Genomic DNA, 24,091 nt, shown 5'->3' on the forward strand with positions numbered 1-24,091 from the left:
CAAGAATCGGCCAAAAATGGTTTACGAGATATTCACTCGTCCTTTGGATGTGTATCTTTCGTGCCTTCGGCTGGCTCTTCAGCAGCCTCGATCGCCTTCCCTAGCGAGGTCGTGTTGAAGTCGGTACGGAACTGCTCAAGGTACTCGGGAACCGCATTGACGCGGTTGTACGACGCCGGAATGGGTTCGCCCAGCGTGGTGTGCACCGGAAGCACACCCGCCCAGACGCTGTCCAGCACCGACTCGTCGTCCAGGTCACAGCGGTCATCATGCGTGTTGCCGGTGCGGATCTTGGCACTGCCCGTCACAATGCGCACCTTGAGCACCGACGTGCTCTGCATTTCGGCGTTGTTGGGAGGAACGCGCGTCTGGTTCCAGCGGCCGGGCACGACGCTGTTGGTAATCTGCTCCATGGCGTACAGCTTCTCGGAGACGTCCGTGACAAGTGTGGCATACCCAAACAAGACGGCCGATCGGTAGTTGTAGGAGTGGGCGTTGGGGGAGAGTGCCAGGACAAGGCCATCGACGTGCGACGCCGCAACCGTCACGGGCAGACCGGCCGGTGGCTTGTCCTTGTCGCTCTCCTTGCCCTCCTCAGTTGTTGTCTTCGTCCGTGAGATGTTGATCAGCCGTGACGACACGTAGCCATGGAGATACAGGTCCAAAACGTCGCCCGTATCGGCACTGGGCCGCTCAAACGAGCCCATTGCGCCGATCATGGGCAGGGTGGCTGGGAAGGGCGAGTTGTCCGGCTGGAAAGAGACATGGAGCAACTGGGCCTCGTTTACAAGCGAGTGAATGGTGCGGAGAGCGTATGATGCTGACATTCGTTAGCGATGAAGCATTGGAATAGTCACAGTGGAAGACCGTGAGAGTTCCCTACCTCGCGAATTGTACCGCTTGACGGTGTTGTGCGCCTCCTTTGGGTAGGTCAACTCGTATCGCGGCATGGCGGTGGATTGACTTGGTGGGTTAATCTATGAGACAAGATGCGGGCTGTCGACCGTTTACACAGTGCTTGGGCTTCTGCGACTTCGTTTTGTTTTGTTCATCGAGCCGTGATGCTACTTATATAATTTTCGAAAGTCCTCCCCTCATTAAAAACCTAGCGTGACTCATTGGCTCATTCGCCGTTGTTTGACGACCAACATGTTCGCGCCTTCCTCTGCGTTCTCCTATTTCTGTTCCTTCCAAACCTCCGATATGTCCCATCCAGAGGCTCTCCGCACCTTCCTTCCCCGAATAACGCCAGCTGCAGGCGGACTTGAGCTAATCCACGGCGCCGATTGGCGTCATTGCAACGGGCTGCATGTGTGCACTATGCCTGTTCCAGCAGGTCCAGGCGGAGGACGAAGAGTACGGCGTAGACACTGACGCAACATGAAGGCAGAAGCGACCGTGACCCATAGGGACCCGAAATGAATTATATACAGCTAGGTGTCAAGAAGAAAGGTGCCGTGCCGGAGTTGTCTTTCACAAGGGAAACGGCCGATAGAGGCACCACTGCTGCCATTGCTACTTCCTAAAAGGATTCCATAGAGCCGCTGTTGCTGGCTTAACATGGTAAGATTTCCTGAATAGGACATTCTCAACGTTCTACATTTTACTTTGGAAGGTGCAACCAGCTCGCTTTGCGTTCTGTCACTTGACTTACCTGTCACAATCCGTCCAATTGCATCTGTCCAAGCTGATAACGTCAGATAAGTCATTAGATTCGTGTCATTGTGAATTTGCCATGGTCACTACGTATGTATGCAAGAAGGCGATAAGGCAGGCATTGTTTCAGCCTCCTCGTTTCCATTTTCGCGACCTTCATTGCTCATTGCTTGACGCTCAAGTTTCACGTCCCCATTCGGCCCTTTCCGGCTATCGTCGCAGTGTCATAAGGCCTCTTTCGAGTACAGGCTGCCAAGACTCGTAACCTCAAGGCGGCGTCTTTTCCTACTGTCGTGAAGCGAATTTCGACTGTATTTGAGGCTATTCACGATCGGATGCCGCGCCTTCCATTTTGCGCAGCCTGCCGCTCGCCAGATGTCATGTGTTTTGGGCTGGCTGATCCTCCACAGAGGGCGTTGGCTAAAGGGCGGTTAATCCCCAGGGAAAGGGCGCTGAGACAACAATGGGCAGAGCAAAGGCAATGGCCGGCTGAATGGGAAAGAGCAATGGAAGCTTTCGAAGCTTTCCATTTGAAAAGGCAAAAGACATGATGCTAGCCGAGAATACTGTTTAGGAAAGAGCTAGGAGCAAACGTTAAGATAGAAAGAAAGAAGCAGACAGATTGCACGATTTGAAGAAAGAGCGTCTCATATTATCGTCTCACTTCGCGCAGCAGTGTCACCCTAGCATGGTCACTCTGAGAAGTTCCTTCCGCGTAAGGCCTCCGGGTGCTCTTTCCATACATTGGTTCCCCTGCATCGGACGGTGTCCAGTTGATCCTGTGGACTTTGTTGGTTTTCATCTCTCCCCGTACCTTATCTCTTCTTCATCTGCTTTCACCATTGCATCATCACCAAATATAACATGACGAATTGGAACCCTGCTGGGAAAGGGTTCGTGCGTGCCCGAACGCAACCCTCCCACACTGTGTCCCCCACATTGGACTTTGGGAGCTCCTGGCCCAGACAGTTAATATTGGGCGAAAATTGCGGGCTGTTCGCCGCCCTTCCACAATCCCAATTGGACTTCTCATCATCCTGGCACCGGAGCTCTTTTCATTGCCATCTCTTGCAGCTAACTGGAGTAATGGTGGAAATACAGACGCTCAGACAGTTCCCGATACAATGATGTTCTACGAATTACAGCTGTCACAAACTCTCGTTTAAGCTTTGTCTGTCCTGTCTCGCAGTCAAAGGCGAGACAATCTGCCAATTCTCCGACTGGACGGAGAGCGTACACGAAGAATGACAGAACTTCCTCGATACATAAACAAAAGGGCTCTCGTCTTTTCTGTTCTGCCTCAATTACCGTTCCCATTAGCAAACCGACAGCTCTCTTTGTTTCGATCGTCTCTGCACCATGCTTTACGCTGGTGGTGTGCTGGATCGGCACCACGAGCCCACGAGCAAACGATACAAGAAGCAGTTCTCTCGAGATCTTTTACTTGTGCCGTTTTACTTGCTACGATCCGGCCATGCTATACCAATCGCGGCCAGCTTTATGCCCACTGGCGCACTAACATCTTGAATGCTTCAATTTTTGATCAGAAGATGATCGTCCCCTCAACCAACCTGCGTTGCTTTCGATTCTTGTTGCATTCGGTTTTTGCAGTTTCCTGAGGCCAATTTGAAAGCACTCGCTTGCTGTGTGGCCGTCTCGGTCGTAAGCTACTATTCTTTGCGTTATCTTATGTCAGGGTGCCGCGACGTCTCGGGTTTCAAGTGAAACAAGGCGCCAGCAAGGATCCGCTTCACGACCCAAACAATACTACCCTCCTACCTCTGCGCCCTTCCCATAACGCAATCCTGCCGCAATCCCACCAGCGTGGCCCGCGGCCAGCCTTGTGGCCCGCCCAATCACTGTCCTGCCGCAGAGCCCCTTTCACCGGCATGAACGACACCCATTGAGCCATCCTGGGCAATCGCCCAGACCATCCCCTTCTGCATCGTGTTTGAGACGTCGTCCGACTGGAGAAAAGTTTTGGCAGGTCGCTTGTGCATGCCAAGAGTTCCCACACGCAAAGTCGAAGAGATGGCGAGAGGAAAAGGACGTATCGTTCTCAGAGAGGTTTGCCTCGAGTGACCACCGAGCTGCAAGTGATGTATCCGATTGCCAGTGCAACTGCCCACGGTTGTTCTATTTCTGTTCCCGCCGATGCGGATTGCCCTGTCCCGGACCCAGCATGCTCTGTATCTCAGGAAACTTTATCGTGCTCTCTGTATGCCTCCTGTGTGTGGGAGGACGTGTTGGTCGTCCGCTCGCCCCTCGCTCACTGTCTTCTCGCTGTCTGAAGTGGAATGCATGGAGATGTGCCATGTCGACTCCACCCTTCTCCTCCTTCCCGCGAGTTTCCCCCGTCCCTCCTCGTCGGGTTGTCACTATTCCCTCTGTCACTTCTTCTCCTTTCTCAGTCTCTTCTTCTTCCTCCTTCTCTTTCTTCCATCTTGTTGTCTAGCGACGAACTCGTTCCGTGCGGCGTTTTCATCCCTCGCCGTCGTTCGATTCGAATACCATCACGGCTTTCTCTCTTTGCAAACATGATTTAACTTTGTTTCTTCTTCTCTTTCTTTTTCCTTTCGTTCTTCCAATTCTAGCGTCACCTGACCGTTGTACGATCCTTCCCCTATGTCCCATTGATTGGGTTTTCTTTTGTGTTGCGGGCCGGTTCCCCTTCGTTTGACCGGCTGCGCCGTCACCATGTCGACTTCAGGAACTTCCATCCCGGTCCTCGTCGCCGCCTTCGTGTTTGGCATCGTCGTCAACGCGGCGTCGGCGGCGCTCCTCCTCCACGTCAGCAGCCATCGAGGCACCGTGTTCCGGGACGGCCAGAGGCTGGTCCTCTCCACATTCCTTTTAGGTGCCACCCTGTGGGCACAAACCGACTTCATTTCTATCCTCATCGACCCGACGGCTGCCTCATCGTGCCAGGTGGGCATCATCTTCAGCACGCTATTCGACCAGCTCGCCCGTGTCTCCATCGAACAGTATCTACTATGGGCAATCAACAAGGGCGCCAAATCGGGCGTTCAGCAAATGGCACTGCAGGCACTCATCGTGTCTCGATTTGTCGTTGGCTGTGTCTTTGTCGCCTTCTCACGGCCCCAGTTCAATCCTGCCTGCGTACCCATGTCCTCGATGATGCCTGTTGCAGTCGTTGTTGTCGTTCTTGACTTCGTTCTCATCACGGCTCTAGCCATTATAGCCATCACGGCCGGTCTCCTGAGAGACGCTCGGGGGGGCGGCGCTGATGCTGGGCCCAGCAAGGCGATTCTGCTTGTTATTGTTGCGTTTGCCGTTTGGACTGGGGTATGCTTAACTTTCCTGAATATTTTTGCTTGCTGCTTTTATTCACTTGGAAATTTGTTGCTAACACAAAAAAAAAATTAGACCAGCGTGGTTATGCTTTTTGGGATGACCAGTGCCGACTTCCGTCTGCGTACTCTCCTTCCAGCCACGGGCCTGTCGATTCTCGTTTGTAAGTTGAATAATGGCAATAGGCTTGCAAGTTTTTCGTGCTGCTAACGACGATTTAGTTATTATCACCACTTGCAACGGTGCGTTGACGAGCAGCACAAAGTCAACAAGGGCACCTGACTCTCCCGGTATCCGCAACATCACTACCGGCAGTTCCGTTTCTACTGACGCCTCATCCGATTATCCCCCAAGCCGGTTTGAGGATGTCAAGCGATCCGAGATTATGACGACCTACGCTTTCGAACAGCCCCGCGAAGCTCCCGGAGTCCCTCCCGTACCTTCCAATTTCTCGCGACCCGTAGTCATGCTGGCAAACGTCGAGGCGCCGCCGTTAATGGTACAAAATGAAGCATTTGCTCCTTCCGTCTCTGCTTTTGCGACTGCTGCAGTTTCTGGCTTGCGCAAGGTGGACATTCGTCCTCAGGGGAAGACGAAGCGTAGCCTTCTCGATTTAAAGGGTGGTCCCGGAGCTGGCCGTGGCGGCAAGATGACCATCTCGAACCCGATTCTCGAAGCGAACGGCGACCAGAATCCCCTCAACAAGATTGCTACAATTAGCCTGGAAGAAGCGGCACGGGGTGAGCGAGAGAGGCGTGCAAACGATCTTCAGAGAGATTCCGCTTTGATCGCCAAGCGCCCTGCACCACAGCCTCCCAACATGTCGACTGAAGAGGCAATGAAACGATCAGTGAGCCTCAGGCGGAAGGAAGTTGCATCTGTGTCTTCTCAACCACCAATGCCCACTATGTCGAGTCTGGAGCCGATGCCTATGGGCACAACATCCTCTGCCCAACTGTCGCCGGGCGTGGAGGAACTGCGGAGACGGTCACCAAGACAACCACCTGTAGACAGTGAGGCCGACCAGTCTATGCGAACAATGCCCGCCGCTATGCCATCTGCACCGTCACCTACAATTCCGCTTCCGTCCCCTAAGCAAGAGGCCCCGCGACAACTCGAGGGGATTGACAATTATGATCAGCCAGAGCAAGTGAACGTGACGCTCGAACAAATCCAAGCGACAACTGATTTTATCATTCAGCCCGCCACTTTCGCGCCTCCGGCACGGCCTGCACGACAAGACGCAGATCTCCCAGCACCTCCTAATGGAGCAGATGCGAGCATACGCCGGCCCGAGATTCGGCCATCGCGCCAACTTCCGAAAACGCCAACACAGCCGGCCTCCGAGGCTCCCCAGCCACCTCTGCTCCGTCGCCCTACGAACGGCCTGCCTGGAAACCCACGGGCAATGGCCATGCAAACTCTAGACAATGAGCAGGGTGCAGGACGGCAGCAGACGGTCATGTTCATGAACAACATTGTTTACGACAACCCGGAGAGAGTGCAGGACATTATCAACGATGCAAGCAACAAGGAAACGAAGCGGAGATCCACGCACTCCATTGTGCACCGGCCCCGTCCTATCCCCAGACACCTTGAAAAGGACCGGGCCATCTTCCCTGCAGAGCCGTCTCCGATCTTGGCCGGACACCGCCGCAGCAAATCAGGTGGCTCCATCGTCAGCCGCAAGTCAATTATTCTGTCCAACCCTGGCAGCCCGACACAGCTCCCGCCATTGCCATTACCTCCCAAGAACACGGGGTACAGCATGGCGCGCCGCAACGCAGACCGCCCGCAACCGAACGACACGAAGAGCATGACCTTTGATGAGAAAATGACCCTCCTGTTCCCTACGCCGCCAAGCGGGGAACCCCTCGCGCGTCGCCGGTCGTCTGTTCCGGAAATGCCGGCAATGCCGTTGGACTACATGCCCATCATTCTATCGCCAACCGAGGGCTACGACCGCGATAGCCGCATGTCCCAGAGCACGATCCGGACTGGTCGTACCTCCATCAAGACGGAGAACATCCTGGAGGTGAACGAGCTGCCTCGTCGAGCCGACAATATTTCCCATCTCAGCGGCGGCCGCAATCAGAGCATGAACGAAGACGTCGGCAGTACTTGGCTGCCTAGTCTGGCCGGCAGCAGCAGAGCGGCGAACTTGCCGACTGGCGGGAGAAAGCGTGCCTCGTCACCGGTCCTCCCACCCACCCGTGACTCGACCACAACCATGAGCACTGATTTTCAGACGCACGACGATGCGACAACCAACTGGGGCTCTGTCCACTCACCTGTCGTTGCAGTGCCCATCCCAGTCAACCAGCAGGTGGCACGGACCACGTACATCAATGGTGGAGAACGCGGGGACGGGCTCACTCTGGGGCCTGCAGGATCGGCTCCCAAGGACAATTCTGAACCGCTTCTGCCGCTGCTGCCCGCAACGACTTACAACGGCGGAAAAGCCAAATCGTCGCCCACGTCGTCTGACCAGGACAGCACGCCATGGCAAAAGAAGAGCGAGAAGCGCGAGTCCCAGTGGCATCGTCGTATTGGGGACGACACGCTGAGTTTCTCTGACCGCAAAGAGGGGGCCCGGTCACGGAAGATGCCACCCCCGACACCGCTACTTCTGAACCCCTCATCCACCAAGAACCCAGTAGTTGTCAAGGCTGCTGAGCCGTCGCCATTGGAGTCGCCCGAGCATGCTCTTGCCTACATCCAGGAACAGCTGCGGCGGTACGAAGAGCCGAACTTGGCGGTCGCGGAGGAGACCCCCACCAGGCGCCTGGCGCTGCTGGACAACCTCGAAAGGGAAATGGACATGCAAGCAGGCCACTGGCAGGAGATGCAGCATGACTTGCGGCACGACTCGCTTTCGTCGATGCAGACGCTGTCCCCCAGTGCGGAATCGCGCCGCCAATCTGTGATAAGCTCGCACAATGCCGCTGTTGTTCCGCAACGGCAGCAACAACAGCACGGAAAAGAAAGCGTCGCACTGCACATCGGCGCTGACCGTAGAGCTGCCCGGCGCTCCCGGATTCAGGCAAGCAGTTGGAACAGAGTGACGGCCGAAGAATCTGCCGTGTCCAGTATTCCCGCACCCGCGACTCGTTCGCTCCAGAGCGGTGCCAGCAAGAGAGGACCGTTCTCGAACACCGTACTTGACCTTGGCGCTCTAGGGAGCCCCACTCCCCCGGATTCGGACGAGGAAGACCTGGACCTCCGTCTGCACCGACCATACGACACGCTCGAAGCCGCAATTTCGGCTTCTGTCGACAGCGCGTTGACACAAAAGACAGCCCGGGGCCAGAAGCCGACCTTGTGGATCCCGGCCGCCAAGTCCGCCGCAATGACAATGACGACGACGACGACGACGCTGCTGTGGACTCCTGACCCACCAGTGCCGTCGCACCAGCCTACGGTTTTGTTTGCGTCGATTTCGAGTACCATGCAGCCTCTGCACTCATCCGACAGAACGTCCAAGACTGGGAAACAGCAGTTGTCTGGGCCCCTACCAATTGAGTCTCTTTCTCTGTGGACGAAGCGTAGCACCCAGCCATCACAACCTGTCCACACAAGCCGTGGTTTATGGATGTCTCACTCGCGGCCGGAGCCGGTTCAGCAGGACCACGTCGCAGCACTGGAACTTACTGAGGAAGAGCTCATGATGAAGAAGATGCAAGATCTCGAGTTGGAAATGGACGCTATGGAAGCCGACCGCGAAGAGCGCGTCGAGTCCTCGCAAAAAGCGCCTCGCCCCGTCACACAGCGCCCGCCGAGAAGGAACAAGCGCGTAACCCTGCTTCCCGATATTCTGGAAAGTCCCAAGCCGCTTCCTGACAAGCGTGGTACACTTGGCATCTTCCAGTTCCCCTGGGGCGAGCGCTCCGACACTGCAAAGCCTCCGACACCGCCCTTCCGCGGTGCTCCATTTGGTGCCATGCCGGGCACAATGGCCTCGGGCGGTGGTAAGTTGAACGCAACTCTTGAGGCACGCGCCAAAGAGCTCGAGGCCAACGAGTACTCCTCGTCCTTCTTTGACGACTACGACGACGACGAGGACTTTGACGAAGACACTGGCTTTGGTGAGGACGGGTCTGGCAGTGATGATGGTTTCGATGAGACGACACTGTGGGAAATTGCCAGTCTGTTGAAGACCGAGCAGGTCCCGTCGACTCTGAGCATGTTCCCGCCGCCTCTTTCGTCTGGATCCGTGATGGGCGACTACATTGATGACATACAGTCTGACCATGAAGTCGAGCATCTGAACGAGATGGACAGCCGCAACTACGCCGATGTTGTCGATGTCGTGGCTGGCCTGAACCCTCAGAGCCGCCGCCGCGATTCGCAGTTGTGGAACGACCCCCAAGACGTTACGAATGCCAGTGCCAAGGAATTCTCCATGGCACGGCCGGACAAGGAAACCTGGAAGAGCTACGATACGGTGAGCCAAGCAGCGACCCTGCGCTCCAAGCCCCGCAAGTCTGAGTCGTCTACGATCGAGACCGGCCAGCTCTGGGACCGATCCACCATCAAGACGTTGCCGGCCAACCCGCGGTCCAGCCTGTGGGCAGCTACACAGCAGAAGAAGATGGAAAACGAGAAGGCAGCGTCTCAGGAAAAGGCAGCGCAGATGGAGATACCGCAGCTCGAGAAGCCCATGTCGACTAAGCTGTGGGCGCCCAAGCCGGTTCCCGAGGTCAGTGCCAAAGGCCCCTTGTTTGACCGTGACATTGCTGCCGTCGAAAAGATGAACGAGCCTACTCGAATGACGGACAAAACACCGGCAGCGCTCGACATGCCTCGCACGCCCCGCAAACTTAGCAGCGCACCATTGGAGAAGCTCATGTCCACGAGCTTGTGGACAACTGCCAACGGAGGCGCATCTCGGATGTGGGCGCCCATGCCGGTTCCCAATGTTCTCGCCAAAGGTCCATTGTTTGACCGCGACGCTGCCGCCGCCCAGAAGCTGCATAGACCGATTCGCACAACAGCCTTGGAGCCGGCCGCTGTGGATATGGTTCGTGCACCGCGGTCGCTGTCACACTTGCCACAGCTGCGGCTCGAGTCGACCAAGCTTTGGAGCGCCGCTGAGTCGTCGACACACCATGTTCGGAAGCCAGCCGGGAACAACTGGATCCTGGCCAAAGACCCCAAGACGCTGCCGGTTGTCGTCGACGACACCATTCCCGCGTCCAGCGTTGGTGTCAAGCAAAAGACATGGTGGGAGAAGATGAAGGCCGCGGCTGGAGTGTCCAGCGCTGCATCGGCCAGCCCGGCCGCAACTGTCGCCTCGGTCGAGAAAGAGATTGACCGAGTGCGCATGGCGCCACCGCCCGCACCGCAACAACAACAATACAGGGTGCGGCCCGCGGCCTCGCACAACGACTGGGAGGCGGCTCTCCAGGAGGCCATGACGGCCAGCTACCCGTGGCTGCAGCGCCGCATCAGTGCCACACCCAACCAGTGGCAGGCCGCGCTCGACCATGCCGTGGCACGAAGCTACCCCTTTGACGCTGCACGTCAGCACCCTGTGCTTGCCGGCGGTCCGTCCGTTCCCGCAACTGTGAGCAACGACGCCAGCAAGGTGCATCCTGTATTCTTCCGGTCCGTTGATAGACCGAACGATACAGTTGTCCCGCTTGTCCAGAGCAAGGCGGTCGCAGCGGCCCCGTCTAGATCTGAAGCCACATACGGTGCGCATGTTGTGGCCTTGGAGAACCAGGCCGCCGCTCGTCCGCACGCGCCGGAGAGCGGAAGTCGCGGTGTTGTGCTCCGGTTCTAGGAGAGAATTGGGGCTGCCATGATGGGAGACGAGTGGGGAGAGGAGTGGGGAGAATAAGTTAAAAAGTGTCCAGTCCCCTTCTTTCTTTTCTTTGTTTTTCTTCTTTTCTTTTTATACATGTACTTGTGTGCACGTACATATCTTTACCCGTTGACGGTCTTTTTACTTTTTCGTTTTGTTTGTTAATTCTTCGTATTACTTTGTTGTGATTGCCTTTTTTTTTCCTTTTTCAGACGTCGAGTCTTGAATTCCACAGCCTGAAATACTATTTTTATCATACACTCACGTGAACAAGTAACTGAAAGGGCAGGCAGACTGCCACCGTAGGATGATCTCTATTTGCTTTGTACTATCCACGTTGTGGCCAAGGGGTCTTCTGTGCCGACACCATTCGCTAGCTTCCGTGGCGCAGCGGGCCCGGCCTCAGAAGCTTAATTGCTCCCCGCGCCGCCTTTCGTCCCAATGTCTGCAAATCCGCCTTGCCTAGCCTGTCGAACGTCGCCTTTTTTCTCTCTCTTTCTTTTTTTTTTTTTTTTTTTTTTTCAAACGTTTTCGTCATTGTCCTCTGTCCATACCTTTTGTCCTTAAAATGAAGTCGGGGCCTTTTAGGTCCACATCGCCGGCCCGCGCCCTGTCAACGAGCCTTCCCGACCGCTTCCCCCTTTCTCTCCAACTTACAAGGAAGAACCGACCACAGCCCGTCTCATCAGTTGCCTCCTTTTCGGGTATCGTTTTCCCTATACGTACTCAGCATTGGGCTGCCGCCTCATCTCACCTCCCGCGGACTGCCTTTCGCTTAATTTCTGCATATCTGCGGCCCCGGAAACCGTCCAATGCCTTTTGTGCGTGGGAGATAGGCGCCGCCCAAACGGGAAAGGCTCTTGTAAATGTTGGTCTGGCCAGGGAGCTTGCTTGCAAATGCAACCACACTTGAGGCCGATCTATTGACTTGGAGGCGGTGGCTTGTGCCAGTTGAGGCTCTGCACGGCCATGTCTCCACATCCTTCTTTGCCGCCCCCTTTACGTTATTTTTGAGGCGAAACGCAAAAAGTCGAAAATAAAAGACAAATGTTTCATTTCCACACTTTTCTCTAAGCGGCAGGGGGGGTCAGTGGACGAATTAAAATGGTGGCTTTTGGTTCATGTGTTCTAGACTAGGAAACACCACAGCGGCTTATTACTCCTTTATCGTGCCATATATTTCAGCTCGACGTAAATATGCTGCTGCATGGCGCACTTGGCCATTGGGGTCCAAAGGCCGCCTGAGCGTTCGTTGTACCAGAAAGTGTCCAGCCTTGCCAATCGTGTCCGTCGTCTCCAATGCCCTTGCTCTCCCTGGGCATCTCGTCTTTCCAAATGCTTTATTTATAAAACCCAGTCGGCCCCCTTTCCACTTCCAACCGAAACCTAATTGTGACATCATTCGGAATATTTTTGTTGACTTACTGCAATAGCACAAAAGACAGCCCAACGCGGTCCAGTGACGACGGAACAAGAAACATTGGCATATCACACATACACACCCTCTCTCCCTCTCACAAAAATGCTTGACACAATAGTATCACGACCCGCGAGACGCCTCGCCATATCGTATGTCGCTGTCTTCTTCGCCGCCTCAAGTCTGCCGCCATTGACCGTCGCCGATTCCAATGCACCGTGCTATGACCCGACCGGTACCCTCGCCCCCGGGTATTACCCTTGCGATTCGACGGCCTACATCACCAACTGCTGCGCACCCGGCTACACCTGCTTCAGCAACTCGCTCTGTGTCGTGACAAACGAGTCCAAGTCGTTCCCCAACCTCACCGTGGGCGCGGTGGAGCGCTCCATGTGCACCAACCCGCAGTGGAACAACGACATCTGCGGCGACTTTTGCGTCACCGGCTCGGGCAATGCCGACGGCGAAATGGTCGCCTGCGGTGACAACCGCTTTTGCTGCCGCGGCGACTACAACGCAGGGCGCTGCAACTGTTCTCTGTCGTCGCCCAACGAGGGCGGCAGCTTTGTGGTGAACGCGGGCAAGCCGCAGACCATCGTGGGCGAGACGGCGTCCTTTACCGGCACCGTGTCCTACCTGACGTCGCAACCGACACCGGCCCCGACGCCAACCTCGGCCTCCTCTTTATCCTCCTCGGCATCGTTGCCCGCGAGCACCAGCGCCCCATCGTCCGCGACGAGCTCGCTGGCCAGTGGTGCGAGCACGTCGCCAACGCCCCAGCCCGAAACGAGCAAGCACACCTTGGCCTTGGGTCTCGGCGTTGGTCTCGGTGTCGGTGTCCCGCTCCTGGCGGTCGCAGGTTTCCTCTATTATTGGTTCGTGCTGCGGAAAAACAGCAACCGCCGTCGTAGTAGTGGACGCCGTCGGACGCTGCCGATGGACCTGGCACTGGACGGCACGGCATTCGGAGAGCAGATGGCAATGCAGGGAAACGCATACCGGACGGGCGCGGTCGGCGCCAGTACAAGCCTCCTCGACAACGACGGGCTTCCCGGCCACCGTCTCAACCTCAGCGACCTGAGTGAGGTGCCGCCACCGCCGCCACAGGTCCGTCACGATGTCGGTTGATTTGGGGTTGACAAAGGATGTGAGGTAGTGTTCGTTGGAATCGTGCGATTCTTCTCTTCGTGATTTTTCTTGCATTTTCCATGTTAACGTCGTCTTCAGCGTGTTTTCGTGTTTGTTAGCGGTTCTTTCAAATCGTGCTTCGCATGTGAGACAGGATCAATACATCAAAAATGATAGATGTCTCCTTTTTTTCTTAATTGATAATTTATTTTATTTATTTCAATTGAACATTCGTCCCTCTTCAGTTAGTATGAACGGGATCATTGTCCATATGTTCGTCCAACCAGTCAAGTAGTATTGCCTGGCCGTCTTCGCCTAGTTCAAGGCTATCGTCGACAGGAGCATCCACGCCGGAAACGCGCACGCGTTTCTCTGCGTCGCTGCTGCGCACTTCCATGTCGCCCTCGATGTTCCTGTTGTCGGTGTATTCTGGAAGCAAGATAGGCAGTGTCTGTTGCAGTCGTTTAATTTCGACCTTGTCGATGCCGCGTCGCATGAGACTTGCCATCTCATCTGCCTGTACCGCAAAGGAGTTGTTACTGTTTGTTGATTCCGGTATTTTTCGCGGCCTTGCACGGGTGCCTGGTTTTCTTGCTGTCGCCGGTCTTGGAGACGGTGGGGGTTCGTCCGGTGACGTGTGCAGGAAAAGGGCAGACGGGATCGAAAGAGTAGACTTCATGGGAGGGAACGCAAGGTACGCTTTGCGAGACGTGCCCAGCAATTCCATGCCAAACGTTCGCTTGCCCAAGGCCTGTACGCCGGCCTGGTCCTTCTTTTCTTTTGCTTCTTCTTCGTCGAGCCTGGCCTCTCTCTCTTCCAGAAGCCGCCTACTGATATCTCTATCAAGATGGAGCGGAGCAATCAAGTGTCCGGTGGTCCGGAAAAACAAGCTCGGGCTAGCAAATGCATCAAACAGATCGGATGGTCGGCGGAACAGCTCTGGCAGCGCCCGGATCCCAGGCGTAGCATTGTAGATGGCCGTGGCATCGTCTGCCACGGGTATGCCGTCGGCAGTCATGCCCACATACGCCGTCCAGTTGTAGATGCCGTTGTACGCAGCCAGCCCCCGTATTGCCACGCGGTGCGGCGGATGGGTCTCTGTCAAAGCGAACGATGTAGCTAGTCCGGCGCTCAGGTACGAGCCGTACACGTACAAGTCGCGGCGTAAGAAATGTCGCCGGCCGTCGCGATCTCGAGTAGACGCCGAAAGGGGCGGCGACAAGTTCTTTTTGATCCAGTCGTACGCGAACATCACATCGTGAAGCGGTCTTGGCCACATGTAAGACGGCGGTTGAATCTGGTCGGGATCCTGTGTAGCGTCTGGGCCGTTCCGTGGCTCGCCTCTCGACCACCGGTAACGAATAACCGCAATAGGATAATTCTGACGAAGAAGGAAGCTCGGCGGTGGCTGCAGCGCTGCCTCTTGTACATCTTCAGCGACGACAGCACCATCCTCGCTTTGAGCGTCTAGTGGAGGATGATGGGATGGTGGCAGATACAGGAGCAGCGGCTTTGTCGGCGGGTGTTTGTGGACATTGTACAGACTGTAAGGTACGATCAGCGACATCACTTATCAATGCACCGAGAAGAGAAGAAGACCAGGCCTCACCTGACGATGATGCTACCCGACGATGCGCAAGGGACAAGAACGTGTTCGACACGCTCAGACAGACCGACGACATAGTCGAAATCGTCTAGTGCGCTAGCTGATAATGCGCCCACTGGCGCGTGGAAAAGCCGAGCGGCGAGACCGCCTGCAATCCGCCGAGGACGCGGTCGGTGCCTCTCCTGTGTGGTCAGCCAGCCTGCGGTTCTGTGAACGGCGTTTGATGCAGCCCACAGCGGCCGCGCATGTCGTCCAAGGTGACGCAGGCCACCACCGATTGAGCGTGACATCGCCGCCACCCCGGCAGCCTCGGGAGGCATCCAACGGCCGATGACTGAGACCCTGCCTGGGTTTGGTCCTCATCTAAGGCACTTGTCCTCTGATCCGTCGACTTGTTCAGGCCCCAAATGTCAGCTGGACGTCATGGTGGTCTTGAACACGTTTGGGGGGTGTTAACTATTGAAACTTGGCCCGGAAGCGTGCTAGGGCACGCCACATCGAACTGGGACGTGAATAGACGTGACGGAAGCCCAAGAGGGCCAGAAAAACGCGTCTCCAAGTTCGAGCACAAGGCCAGACTTAGCCAATTGGGGAATTTCGTGGGTAACGTCCGTTCGTCACATGAAGAGTGTTAAAGCCGCCAAAAAGGCACCGTGTTCTACGTCGTACCAAGCTCAAACATCAGCGACGTACAACGAAGCCGCTCGTGGGACTTTTCCGAGGTTTGGCGTTTGTTAGAGTGTCCAGATTGTACGGAGTGCGTCGTCTCGCAGGGTTGTGTTGTCGTGCAAAATGCACTATTGCCTGTTGGTTCTGTTGCTGTCAAAAACCTACGCGCAGTAGTCATGTGTTTTAGACCCGTCACTTTGGCAGGCACGTCCAATAGCTGATCGTACCTGCCAAACATGCTTCGTCCCGCGGTTCAGGGAAAGAACGATTCGCCACATTGAGCGCTAGTCCCAAAACGGTTACAAATTGCAAGTTTGAAAATAACTGGTGCTGAGAGCAAAAGAAGGTCGAGATAGCAGGTTTAGGTATCGAGGGAAAGACAAAGACATGCAAAGTCAAAGAGAGCATGAGCCAGTTTGCGACTTGCAGCGTCAAATTGGGTGCGTAAGTTTGCAGTTTGAAATTCCTAAAATGGTGGAAAATACGACATAAAATATCGACAATTGGGACAAATGCAAGCAAGGCAAGAAGAACTCGCTTTTTATTGTTGCGGCTGGCTCTGTTCCCATTGTGGGGAAAGCGCGACCAAGACGAACTGACAAAGGTGCAGGAAGTCGGAATCCACTTCACGTCATCGCCTCCCAGTTTCTCTTCTTGTCCGATCGCACTTTCCACAGTTACACATTTCCGTCATTGCCACCTATCACCTGTCATTTATCTTAACATCTGTCCATCGTGCCTTCCACGTTTCCTCGAGGTCTTGGCAATTGCTTGTTTCTCGGACCTCTCTTCTATTTTTGCTCGTCTTTGTCTCCAGTGCTGGAATCCCCTACTTTTTGCCACCTTTACATCGTATCCCTGGCAAAGGACTCGACCGGCACGCGAGGAAGAACAAACGCTCGCATCTTTAACCTACCAGGAGCTCCTATTGTGTCGCATGCCATGTACAACGTGCTGGCTGACGACATAACGCGAATTTGGGCACAGCGGTCCACCCTGTGTTGCAGTGGCAGCTCAACTTCCAGCTCACCACCGCCTCCCCAGGCTGAATGGGCATGCCATAGCTGTACGTTTGGTCTCTACGCTGGTTTCTTACGCTCTCACCATGGATGACTCGGCAGGTCAGTCCGTCGGCGAGTATGAGGCCGCATTCGACCAGCTGGGCCGGCCTAAGCCGCCGTCGCGCACAACCAGCATGACCATGCCGGCTACTGCCAGCGCCCGCCCAGATGCCAATAAGTTATCTGCCAATGGTGCCGATGATGGCCGGCATCTCATGAGCCTCGATGCCATCGTGACCGGCCGCCACAGCAACTTGAACGAATGCATCGACGAACTAGACAAGAGGCGCAGCTTCAGCATAGACCGTCGCGCCGCGGATGCCGCCGCCATGGCCTACGACCGCCGTGCCGCCGCCCTGGCGGCCGACTTTAATGCCGAGCATGGCGACCTCAACTTGTCGCCAAGTCGCTGGTGGTTTGCCTCCTCGGCGTTTCCTATGATTGCCGCGACCCTCGGCCCTGTTGCATCGGCGTTCAGTATCTGCGCGCTCGTCCGGCCGTGGCGGCAGGTGATCCTCGCGGGCGAGACGATCGACACGGCCCAGTTCACCAAAGACCCGATATGGTGAGTGGCCGACGTGCCATCCTTCCGCGTGCCTCGATAACGTACTAACCACCGTCCAAGGCTCACGTGTATAAATGCTGTCCAGCTCGCGATCGCCCTGGTGTCCAATATGTTTCTTCTGTTGAACATGGCGCGGCGTGTTCGTTTCTCCATTGCGCAGCCCATCACGATGACCGGCTGGTACTTTTCCTCGCTCGCCCTCATAGCATTGGTGTCTACCGCATCCGGCCCGCTCAAGGATGGCATCAATTTGGACGGGCAACTGGTATGGTCACAAGCGTTCTACTACGCCATCTACGCGGCCATCTTGTACATGGTTGTGGCCTCGCTCATGGTCGTGACGTTTATCGGTGCCGCAACGGGCCACTATCCCAAGGACTTCCAGCTCACAAACAGCCAGCGCACATTGATGTTGCAAACAATTATGTTTCTCATGTATCTGCTCATCGGCGCGCTGATCTACTCTAATATCGAGGGTTGGTCGTATCTCGACGCCGTGTACTGGGCAGATGTCACGCTATTTACAATCGGTTTTGGTGACTTTGCAGCGCAGACGACCTTGGGCCGTTCACTTCTCTTCCCATTCGCACTCATTGGCATCATCAGCCTCGGTCTGGTCATTGGCTCAATTCGGAGCCTTGCTTTGGAACGCGGCAGACGCCGCCTGGATGCACGGATGACGGAGAAAAATCGGCGCAAGTTTCTCAACACGCTGCACAAGAAGGGAAAGGATGACATTCTTCGGCCTATCCGGGATCGAAGGGAATCCATTGACGGTGCGCCTCGAGGTGATTACGACGGCTCATCCAGCTTCGAAGGCCCGCGGCCCAACACGACTGGCCTCACCGAATACGAACGCCGCGAGGAGGAGTTCAACATTATGCGAAAAATTCAGCACCGCGCCGCCCAAAGACGGCGCTGGTTTGCAATGGCTACGTCCGGAGGCACGTGGTTGGCCTTGTGGCTGATTGGTGCGTACATCTTCCAGACCTGTGAACATCCCTATCAGGGCTGGAACTACTTTGATGGCTTCTATCTGGCATTTGTCAGTCTTACCACGATTGGCTATGGTGACGTGGTGCCCATATCAAACGCCGGCCGGTCCTTTTTCGTTTTCTGGTCGTTGCTGGCTTTACCGACCACAACCATTTTAATTTCCAACGCGGGCGACACAATTGTCAAGGTCATTAGCGACGTAACGAACGCTGTCGGCCGCGTCACCATTCTCCCCGGGGAGCGTGGCCTGAAACGAGACCTCAAGGAAGTCCTTCGTGCACTTACGTGTGGTGTCGTCTTCGACGATGTTGACATTGAAGAATCGCCACCGGGCCTCCTGGGTGCTGCACAGCAGCCCCCGGAACAGCGAGAAGAGTCGCTTGCGGAAGAACAGGAAGACGAGGAAGACGAAGCGGAGGAGGCTGTCAATGAAGCCGAAGGAGTCCGTCGTGACCAGAATCCATCTGACGACGATGAGAACGCAACACAAGGCGGTGGCTCCGGTAGCAGCGGCAAAGCAAAGAACGGCAACGAGGCAGACGGGAACGATAAGGACACCACAAAAACGCGCCGTCCGAGAAGTGGCAATCGAAAAGTCGGGAACGCATCTGGAGGCCCACGAGATGCCGAGAAAACGAACCGTGAAGACTACGCTTTCCAGGACCAACCGAACCCCGTTACCAATGACGGTTTGGGGCAACAAGACAATGTTACTGCACCGGCGTCAATGGACTCGTCATCACTGCAAAACACATCCCAAAGGCCGGCTATGCCATTGCGGAAGAGCAGCACAACGCCTGTGGAGATGTCCGAACAGCCGAAAATGAAACGAGTGCTCTCAGACCTGTCGCAGAGCAGCACGAAAGCCACGAGCTCTGGAGATGGCACGGCATCCATGGCATCACGGCGGACGCGGACTGGAGACCAGTCGCCTTCCTCACGCCGCGGTACGATGCGGAGTGGCAATTTATCCGGGTCGAACGCCACCGCGAGGGAGGGTGGTGATGCGTCTGGGTTCGCCTTCGGATCAGTGCCATCGGTGTCAGTACCGCGCGTCGACCTGCCACAAGAGCTCCCTGCGTCGCGCGCAGAGTACCACTGCGTGCTGATTGACGAGATTGCGCACGTCACTGAACATTTGCGCCACTCGCCACCGCGCAAGTATACGTTCCAGGAATGGGCGTGGTTCTTGAAGCTCATCGGTGAAGACGAACGCAATGCAGACCTCCATCGCCGCGCACGTATGAAAACGCACAAGAAAAGTGGACGCGGCCACAGCGGTGAAGGCGGCGATACCGACCCGCAAGACACCAAGAGCTCCGTCGATTTGAATCCTGACAGCGAAGACCCTGCGCGGCTACAATGGAGTTGGGTCGGTGCTCAGAGCCCACTGATGAGCACCCAGGAGGAGGCCGAGTGGATTCTGGACAAGCTGACAAAGCGCCTCCAGGCAGAGCTTCGGACAACACGAGAAGCAATTGCTCTTTATCGCAAGCACCACTCAAAGCGACTGGAACAGGAAGAAGAGGAAGAGCAGCTAATGCTAAACAAATCCTACTACAATCAGCCTGGCAGTGACGACGCCGAAGACGACGAAGATGGACGAAAGGCCGACCCGGGCCCGTACAGCCGCTCGAGGCAGCTCAAGAGGCGTGAAACGCACTCCATCAAAGAGGAGAGTTGAGATGCGCATATTTAGCCATACCATTTACTTTGAATTTGCATTGTCGTCATCGGGGGAAGTACGGCGTTTGGATTCTTTTTGGTGTCTGCATTTGGATTTATTCTGGAATACATGCCTATTGAAGATTGGTTTTCACCTGATTCCCGTTTAATTCTCAACGGGCTAGCACCTTAAAACCTGAGCATCAGACACATCGACTTTCGTGTTCCTTCTTCTCTCATCATAACGGCCCGTCCGCGGTCGGCCACCGGCGCCATCTGCGGCAAATCCAGGACAAGACCAAGTCTGTTTGAAAGCGGAGGCGTTGTGAGCGCCGTGTCACGACAGTCCGCCAAGGAGGCGAAGGGCAGATGCAGCAGGGAGAGGCGGACAGGCTGAAACATGCGTTGCCACCACCACGTTTATCATGTGTGCTATGAAGTGTGCAGTTGCGGTCGTGATTCTGCATTGATTTGGAGTTTTGTCCCGATTGGGACAGCTGAAACACTTGTCAGTTGAGCAAGATGCAGCGAAGATGCAGCAATAATGCAACCTTGGCATTCGCAACGTCTCTTTGTGTGCTTTTAAAATGCGTGCGCACTATGCTGAACGCCGGAGTGCATGTCAGGGCGCATATGCAAATTCTTTTTGTCGCCCTTATTTACCAAAAAAAAAAAAAAAAAAAAAAAAACATTTCGCTTGACCCATCTATATGTTTCCTTGTTATTGTGCTGCACTTCATCATCGCACACCCCTCCATCTAAGTCGAATATCGCGGATCTTTTCACATCTGGGGGAAAAGAATGATTATAATATACTCTATTGCGTTCGTTACGACGTACGTGACATCAGGTGAGGGGGCGACGGTGTTTCAGACGTATGCATGTTATGGAAAGCTCAAGATGCACCAACACGACGTTCGCGACCACGCTCACGGACACTCTCGTTACCACAGTATTTGCATCTCTATTATATTTCCTTATGATGGTTGTACTACATTTCTCTCTTCGTCTATCCCCGGCCGGCCTTTCGTCGCCAACCACGGCCCGGTGACGGCCAGCCATGGGGATCACCCCCTGAGACACTGTGAAAACAACAACCATAGCACGGCCATTCGAGGACGCTTATCCTGCAGGCATCCCAAAAAGGACGAGAACGAGACAGGCCAAAGCTGACTACCGACCAGAAAAAAGAGGAAGTCGGCAATATGCATAAGAGAGGATATATAATATAGGTCGTCCACGCACGATGCTGTCTCACCAGTCTCGTTGCGTTTGGTTTCTTTTCTTTTTCTAATATTTGATTTTTTTTCTCCCTACGACCATCCCCTCACACGTCAGACTTCAGCCTGCAGGATACACCTGGCCAGTGGTCGGTTCGTGTTTTGTTTCCTCGCTCCTCCCACTTTCGGCCACCCACCTTCTATGGACCTTTGTTCTCTGGTTCCTGTTCTTCCCCGGGAGGGCTTTGGCCAACAACCTAGCGCTTATGCTTCCCAAACTTCTGCTAGGAACCAGCGCTCGCCCGATCGGGCCAGTTATTCCCAGCCTTCCGTTCCTCGCTTCCCATTCTCCTACCCCCTATAGCAAGTGTTTTGGGTGGGGGTATATTACAGCCAAAGAACCGTGTGTGAACGCCTGCACAAAGTGTCTGCTGGCTAAACAACACAAGAGGGGGCCGCATTTCTTTTCACCGGTCACCCAGAGTCTTGCCGTGGCTGGCCCGAGCCAGCCCCCAAGATACGGAGGGAGCATGCTCCAGGCCAAAGGTGTCGCCAAGTGCATTCATGCACTGGTTCCGGTGTCATTTAGTTGTAAGACACAGTGAAACGGAGAAGAGAAACAAAAACACCGGCATATACCAAGAAAAAGAAAGAAAAACCACCCATGTCTTCTCGCGTCGGCAGCGAGAACCATGATCGAAATGGGAGGGATACGGACATTCTTTGGAAAACCAGGGCGGCGCACAAAGAAACCAACACCAATGTCATGCTACCGTCGGCGAATTACAAATTCAGCGAACAAACAAGCAGTTTCTGCTTGTCGAATGAAAGCTGAGGCTGTTGCTTCTCTCTATAAGGAATCCACCAGCAACAAGGTATACCACAAGACGGAGAAAATTATGTGCCTTGTTTGCGTTGCACGTACCCATTCTCTGCTCTGTCTGGTGCATCTCCGGTCTGCGGTTTATCTCTGGCACGCCTGCGAGATTCCGTTTTGGTCGACCTGTCGCCACCCGAGCCAGATTGGGAATTGTTGCGAGGTTGCGAACTGCACACCCGCAGAGTCGCAAATCCACATGGGCAAAGGGCACGCGCTGCTGCAGACGCCCTCAGACGCAGGAGGAGAGAAAACATGGTTCTCCAGTTGCTCTTGGTATACAATGCATCGGTAGTCCACTGCAGCAACCCCCTCGCTCCTGGTTGCCAGCCCCATCTTATTTCGTCACGTCCTCCTCCCCGTACCAACCTTGCAAACAAAGGGACGGGGGGACACCATGTGCCCTTGCGTCCGCGTGAAAGGAGGACAGGCCAAAAGCAAGTCCGCGAACGGAGCCTTGATCTCAAGGACCACGGGACGCATACTCCGTGTTGATTTTGCTGTGAGGGATGGCCCGTGTTTATGGCGCTGGACCTTCTCCCGTGGCCTCACGAAGCCAACAGAACCTGGTTTCCGGAGCCTACCGTCGCGATCCTGCTTAACTCCTTCTTCCAGGGTCTTTCGTCTCCCATAGACATGTTTCGGCTATGAGTATAGTTTCGGATATGTCTTCATCTTGTACTGGTTTTGTTTTATAAGAAAAGCAAAATTCCCCTTCCGAAACAGAAACTCCTCATTTTACTTTGAAAAGAGCAGAAAACGGTGGCAGGAGATGCCGGTTCTGTAGCGAGGAGTCGTAAGGACCAGCCTCCATACGACCACCGTTGGAGAGAACATGCACAGCGTAAGGTCCACGCAGGAATCCAGCCTCCAGCATCATCCACAGGCGCTGTGTTGTTGGGTGGCAAGCACAGTTGACTGCCAACACTGAAGTTGCACTCGCTAACCTGACGGTGTCCGTTGTCGACAGCTGATGATGAGGTTGGCCAATAGTACCGGCCAAAGCTTGTGGCTGGCTGTTTGTTTCGAGTTGCATTGTCTTTGTTTCCCATCCCCTTGCTCCCGAGCCTGGAGAGCCTGGCGTGTTGTCTGAGCACCTCGTTTGTTACGGCTGCCTAGTTACAGCAGTATCTACACTGGCACAAGCCTGGTAGTCGTTTCTGGAACCGCCTGGCTTTTTCCCTGCTGTCCAACTGTCTTCTGCTGACTTCGTTGGCCGTCCGTCGGGATATCGTCTTGGCATCATATGGAGAGTGTTGCTTCGTACCAAATTTGTGAGCGCCATCGTCATTTCCCACAGCCATCTTTATTTCCCCTAGGCCTTCCGCTCCTCGCCCACCGTCTGCAGGAAAGAGGCTTCGACCTGGTGTGTCCCAACTGTGGTCGGGGCCTGCTGTCTCGGGATCCAGGAGGAAAACAACTAAATTAAGTGTTGTCCTGGGAGATGAACGACGTAGGAAGGGCTCACACAGCGTCTGGTTCGTAACAAAAAGCATGCCAAAGCGGGTAGGCACGCCCGGGCACGTCAAGGAAAGCAGAGGGAGGCTCGGGAGGATTGGACGTACGAACCAAGAGAAGCAGGATGAGGATCAGCGGGAAATGAAAGCAAAGGCTATGTGTTTGCCCTAGGAAGGAGGGAAAGGCCACCTACTTTCCCCGGACACATGCATGGCGATCAAAATGATGATTATCTTGTGTCTCTCGTCGTCACGGTTCACTGATCTTGTCATATTTTCCGTGCTTTCCCCCTTTTCCAGCCATGAACGGGGCGATGATGACGTGGAGACGACAGCAGACGAGATCGTGCAAGCGAGGTCCTTGAGCCCTTGGAGAGGGACATTAAAGGGGTCCTTGGTCTTGCTACGTTGGATGCGCTCGGTCATATGTGATGTCCAAGGCTTGGAAATCAAAGGAAGGAAATACGTTTAAGGGAAGCGAAAATCAAAAAGAAATGAAAAATCGTCAAGTGGGCCGCACCTCGTGTTTACCATTGCAAGCAAAAGAAACGGACGGAAAAGACCTGCGGCGAGCTGCGGCACTGTCCACATCGTGTGGAGACGTTTCACCAGTCGGTGTCTGCGCAAGCGGTGTTCTGCTTCGTTTGCACTATTTG

General features: G+C 55.0%; 5 protein-coding genes across 5 annotated transcripts; 3 read left to right on the top strand and 2 right to left on the bottom strand.

Moving 5' to 3' along the window:
* Positions 1-32: 32 nt before the first annotated feature.
* Positions 33-950, bottom strand: SPBR_03100 (uncharacterized protein; the record flags this gene model as incomplete). Its single annotated transcript, XM_040761403.1, has 2 exons — positions 33-730; positions 884-950. The coding sequence occupies 2 exons, from the start codon at positions 948-950 to the stop codon at positions 33-35; spliced, it is 765 nt and encodes a 254-aa protein (XP_040620569.1).
* Positions 951-4,353: 3,403 nt separating this feature from the next.
* On the top strand, positions 4,354-10,753 carry SPBR_02166 (uncharacterized protein; the record flags this gene model as incomplete). The annotated part of the gene is made up of 2 exons (XM_040760469.1): positions 4,354-4,962; positions 5,234-10,753. 2 exons carry the CDS (start codon positions 4,354-4,356, stop codon positions 10,751-10,753), a joined length of 6,129 nt encoding a protein of 2,042 aa, XP_040620570.1.
* A 1,543-nt stretch (positions 10,754-12,296) lies between these two features.
* Positions 12,297-13,319, top strand: SPBR_03032 (uncharacterized protein; the record flags this gene model as incomplete). Its single annotated transcript, XM_040761335.1, has 1 exon — positions 12,297-13,319. One exon carries the CDS (start codon positions 12,297-12,299, stop codon positions 13,317-13,319), a length of 1,023 nt encoding a protein of 340 aa, XP_040620571.1.
* A 241-nt stretch (positions 13,320-13,560) lies between these two features.
* On the bottom strand, positions 13,561-15,215 carry SPBR_02681 (uncharacterized protein; the record flags this gene model as incomplete). The annotated part of the gene is made up of 2 exons (XM_040760984.1): positions 13,561-14,863; positions 14,929-15,215. The coding sequence occupies 2 exons, from the start codon at positions 15,213-15,215 to the stop codon at positions 13,561-13,563; spliced, it is 1,590 nt and encodes a 529-aa protein (XP_040620572.1).
* Positions 15,216-16,699: 1,484 nt separating this feature from the next.
* SPBR_02263 (potassium channel) lies at positions 16,700-19,900 on the top strand (the record flags this gene model as incomplete). Its single annotated transcript, XM_040760566.1, has 3 exons — positions 16,700-17,220; positions 17,281-17,359; positions 17,381-19,900. 3 exons carry the CDS (start codon positions 16,700-16,702, stop codon positions 19,898-19,900), a joined length of 3,120 nt encoding a protein of 1,039 aa, XP_040620573.1.
* Between the last annotated feature and the right edge of the window lie 4,191 nt (positions 19,901-24,091).

The sequence above is a fragment of the Sporothrix brasiliensis genome (assembly GCF_000820605.1).
Source record: "Sporothrix brasiliensis 5110 chromosome Unknown Cont17, whole genome shotgun sequence".
In the NCBI taxonomy this organism is placed as follows: Eukaryota; Fungi; Ascomycota; class Sordariomycetes; order Ophiostomatales; family Ophiostomataceae; genus Sporothrix; species Sporothrix brasiliensis.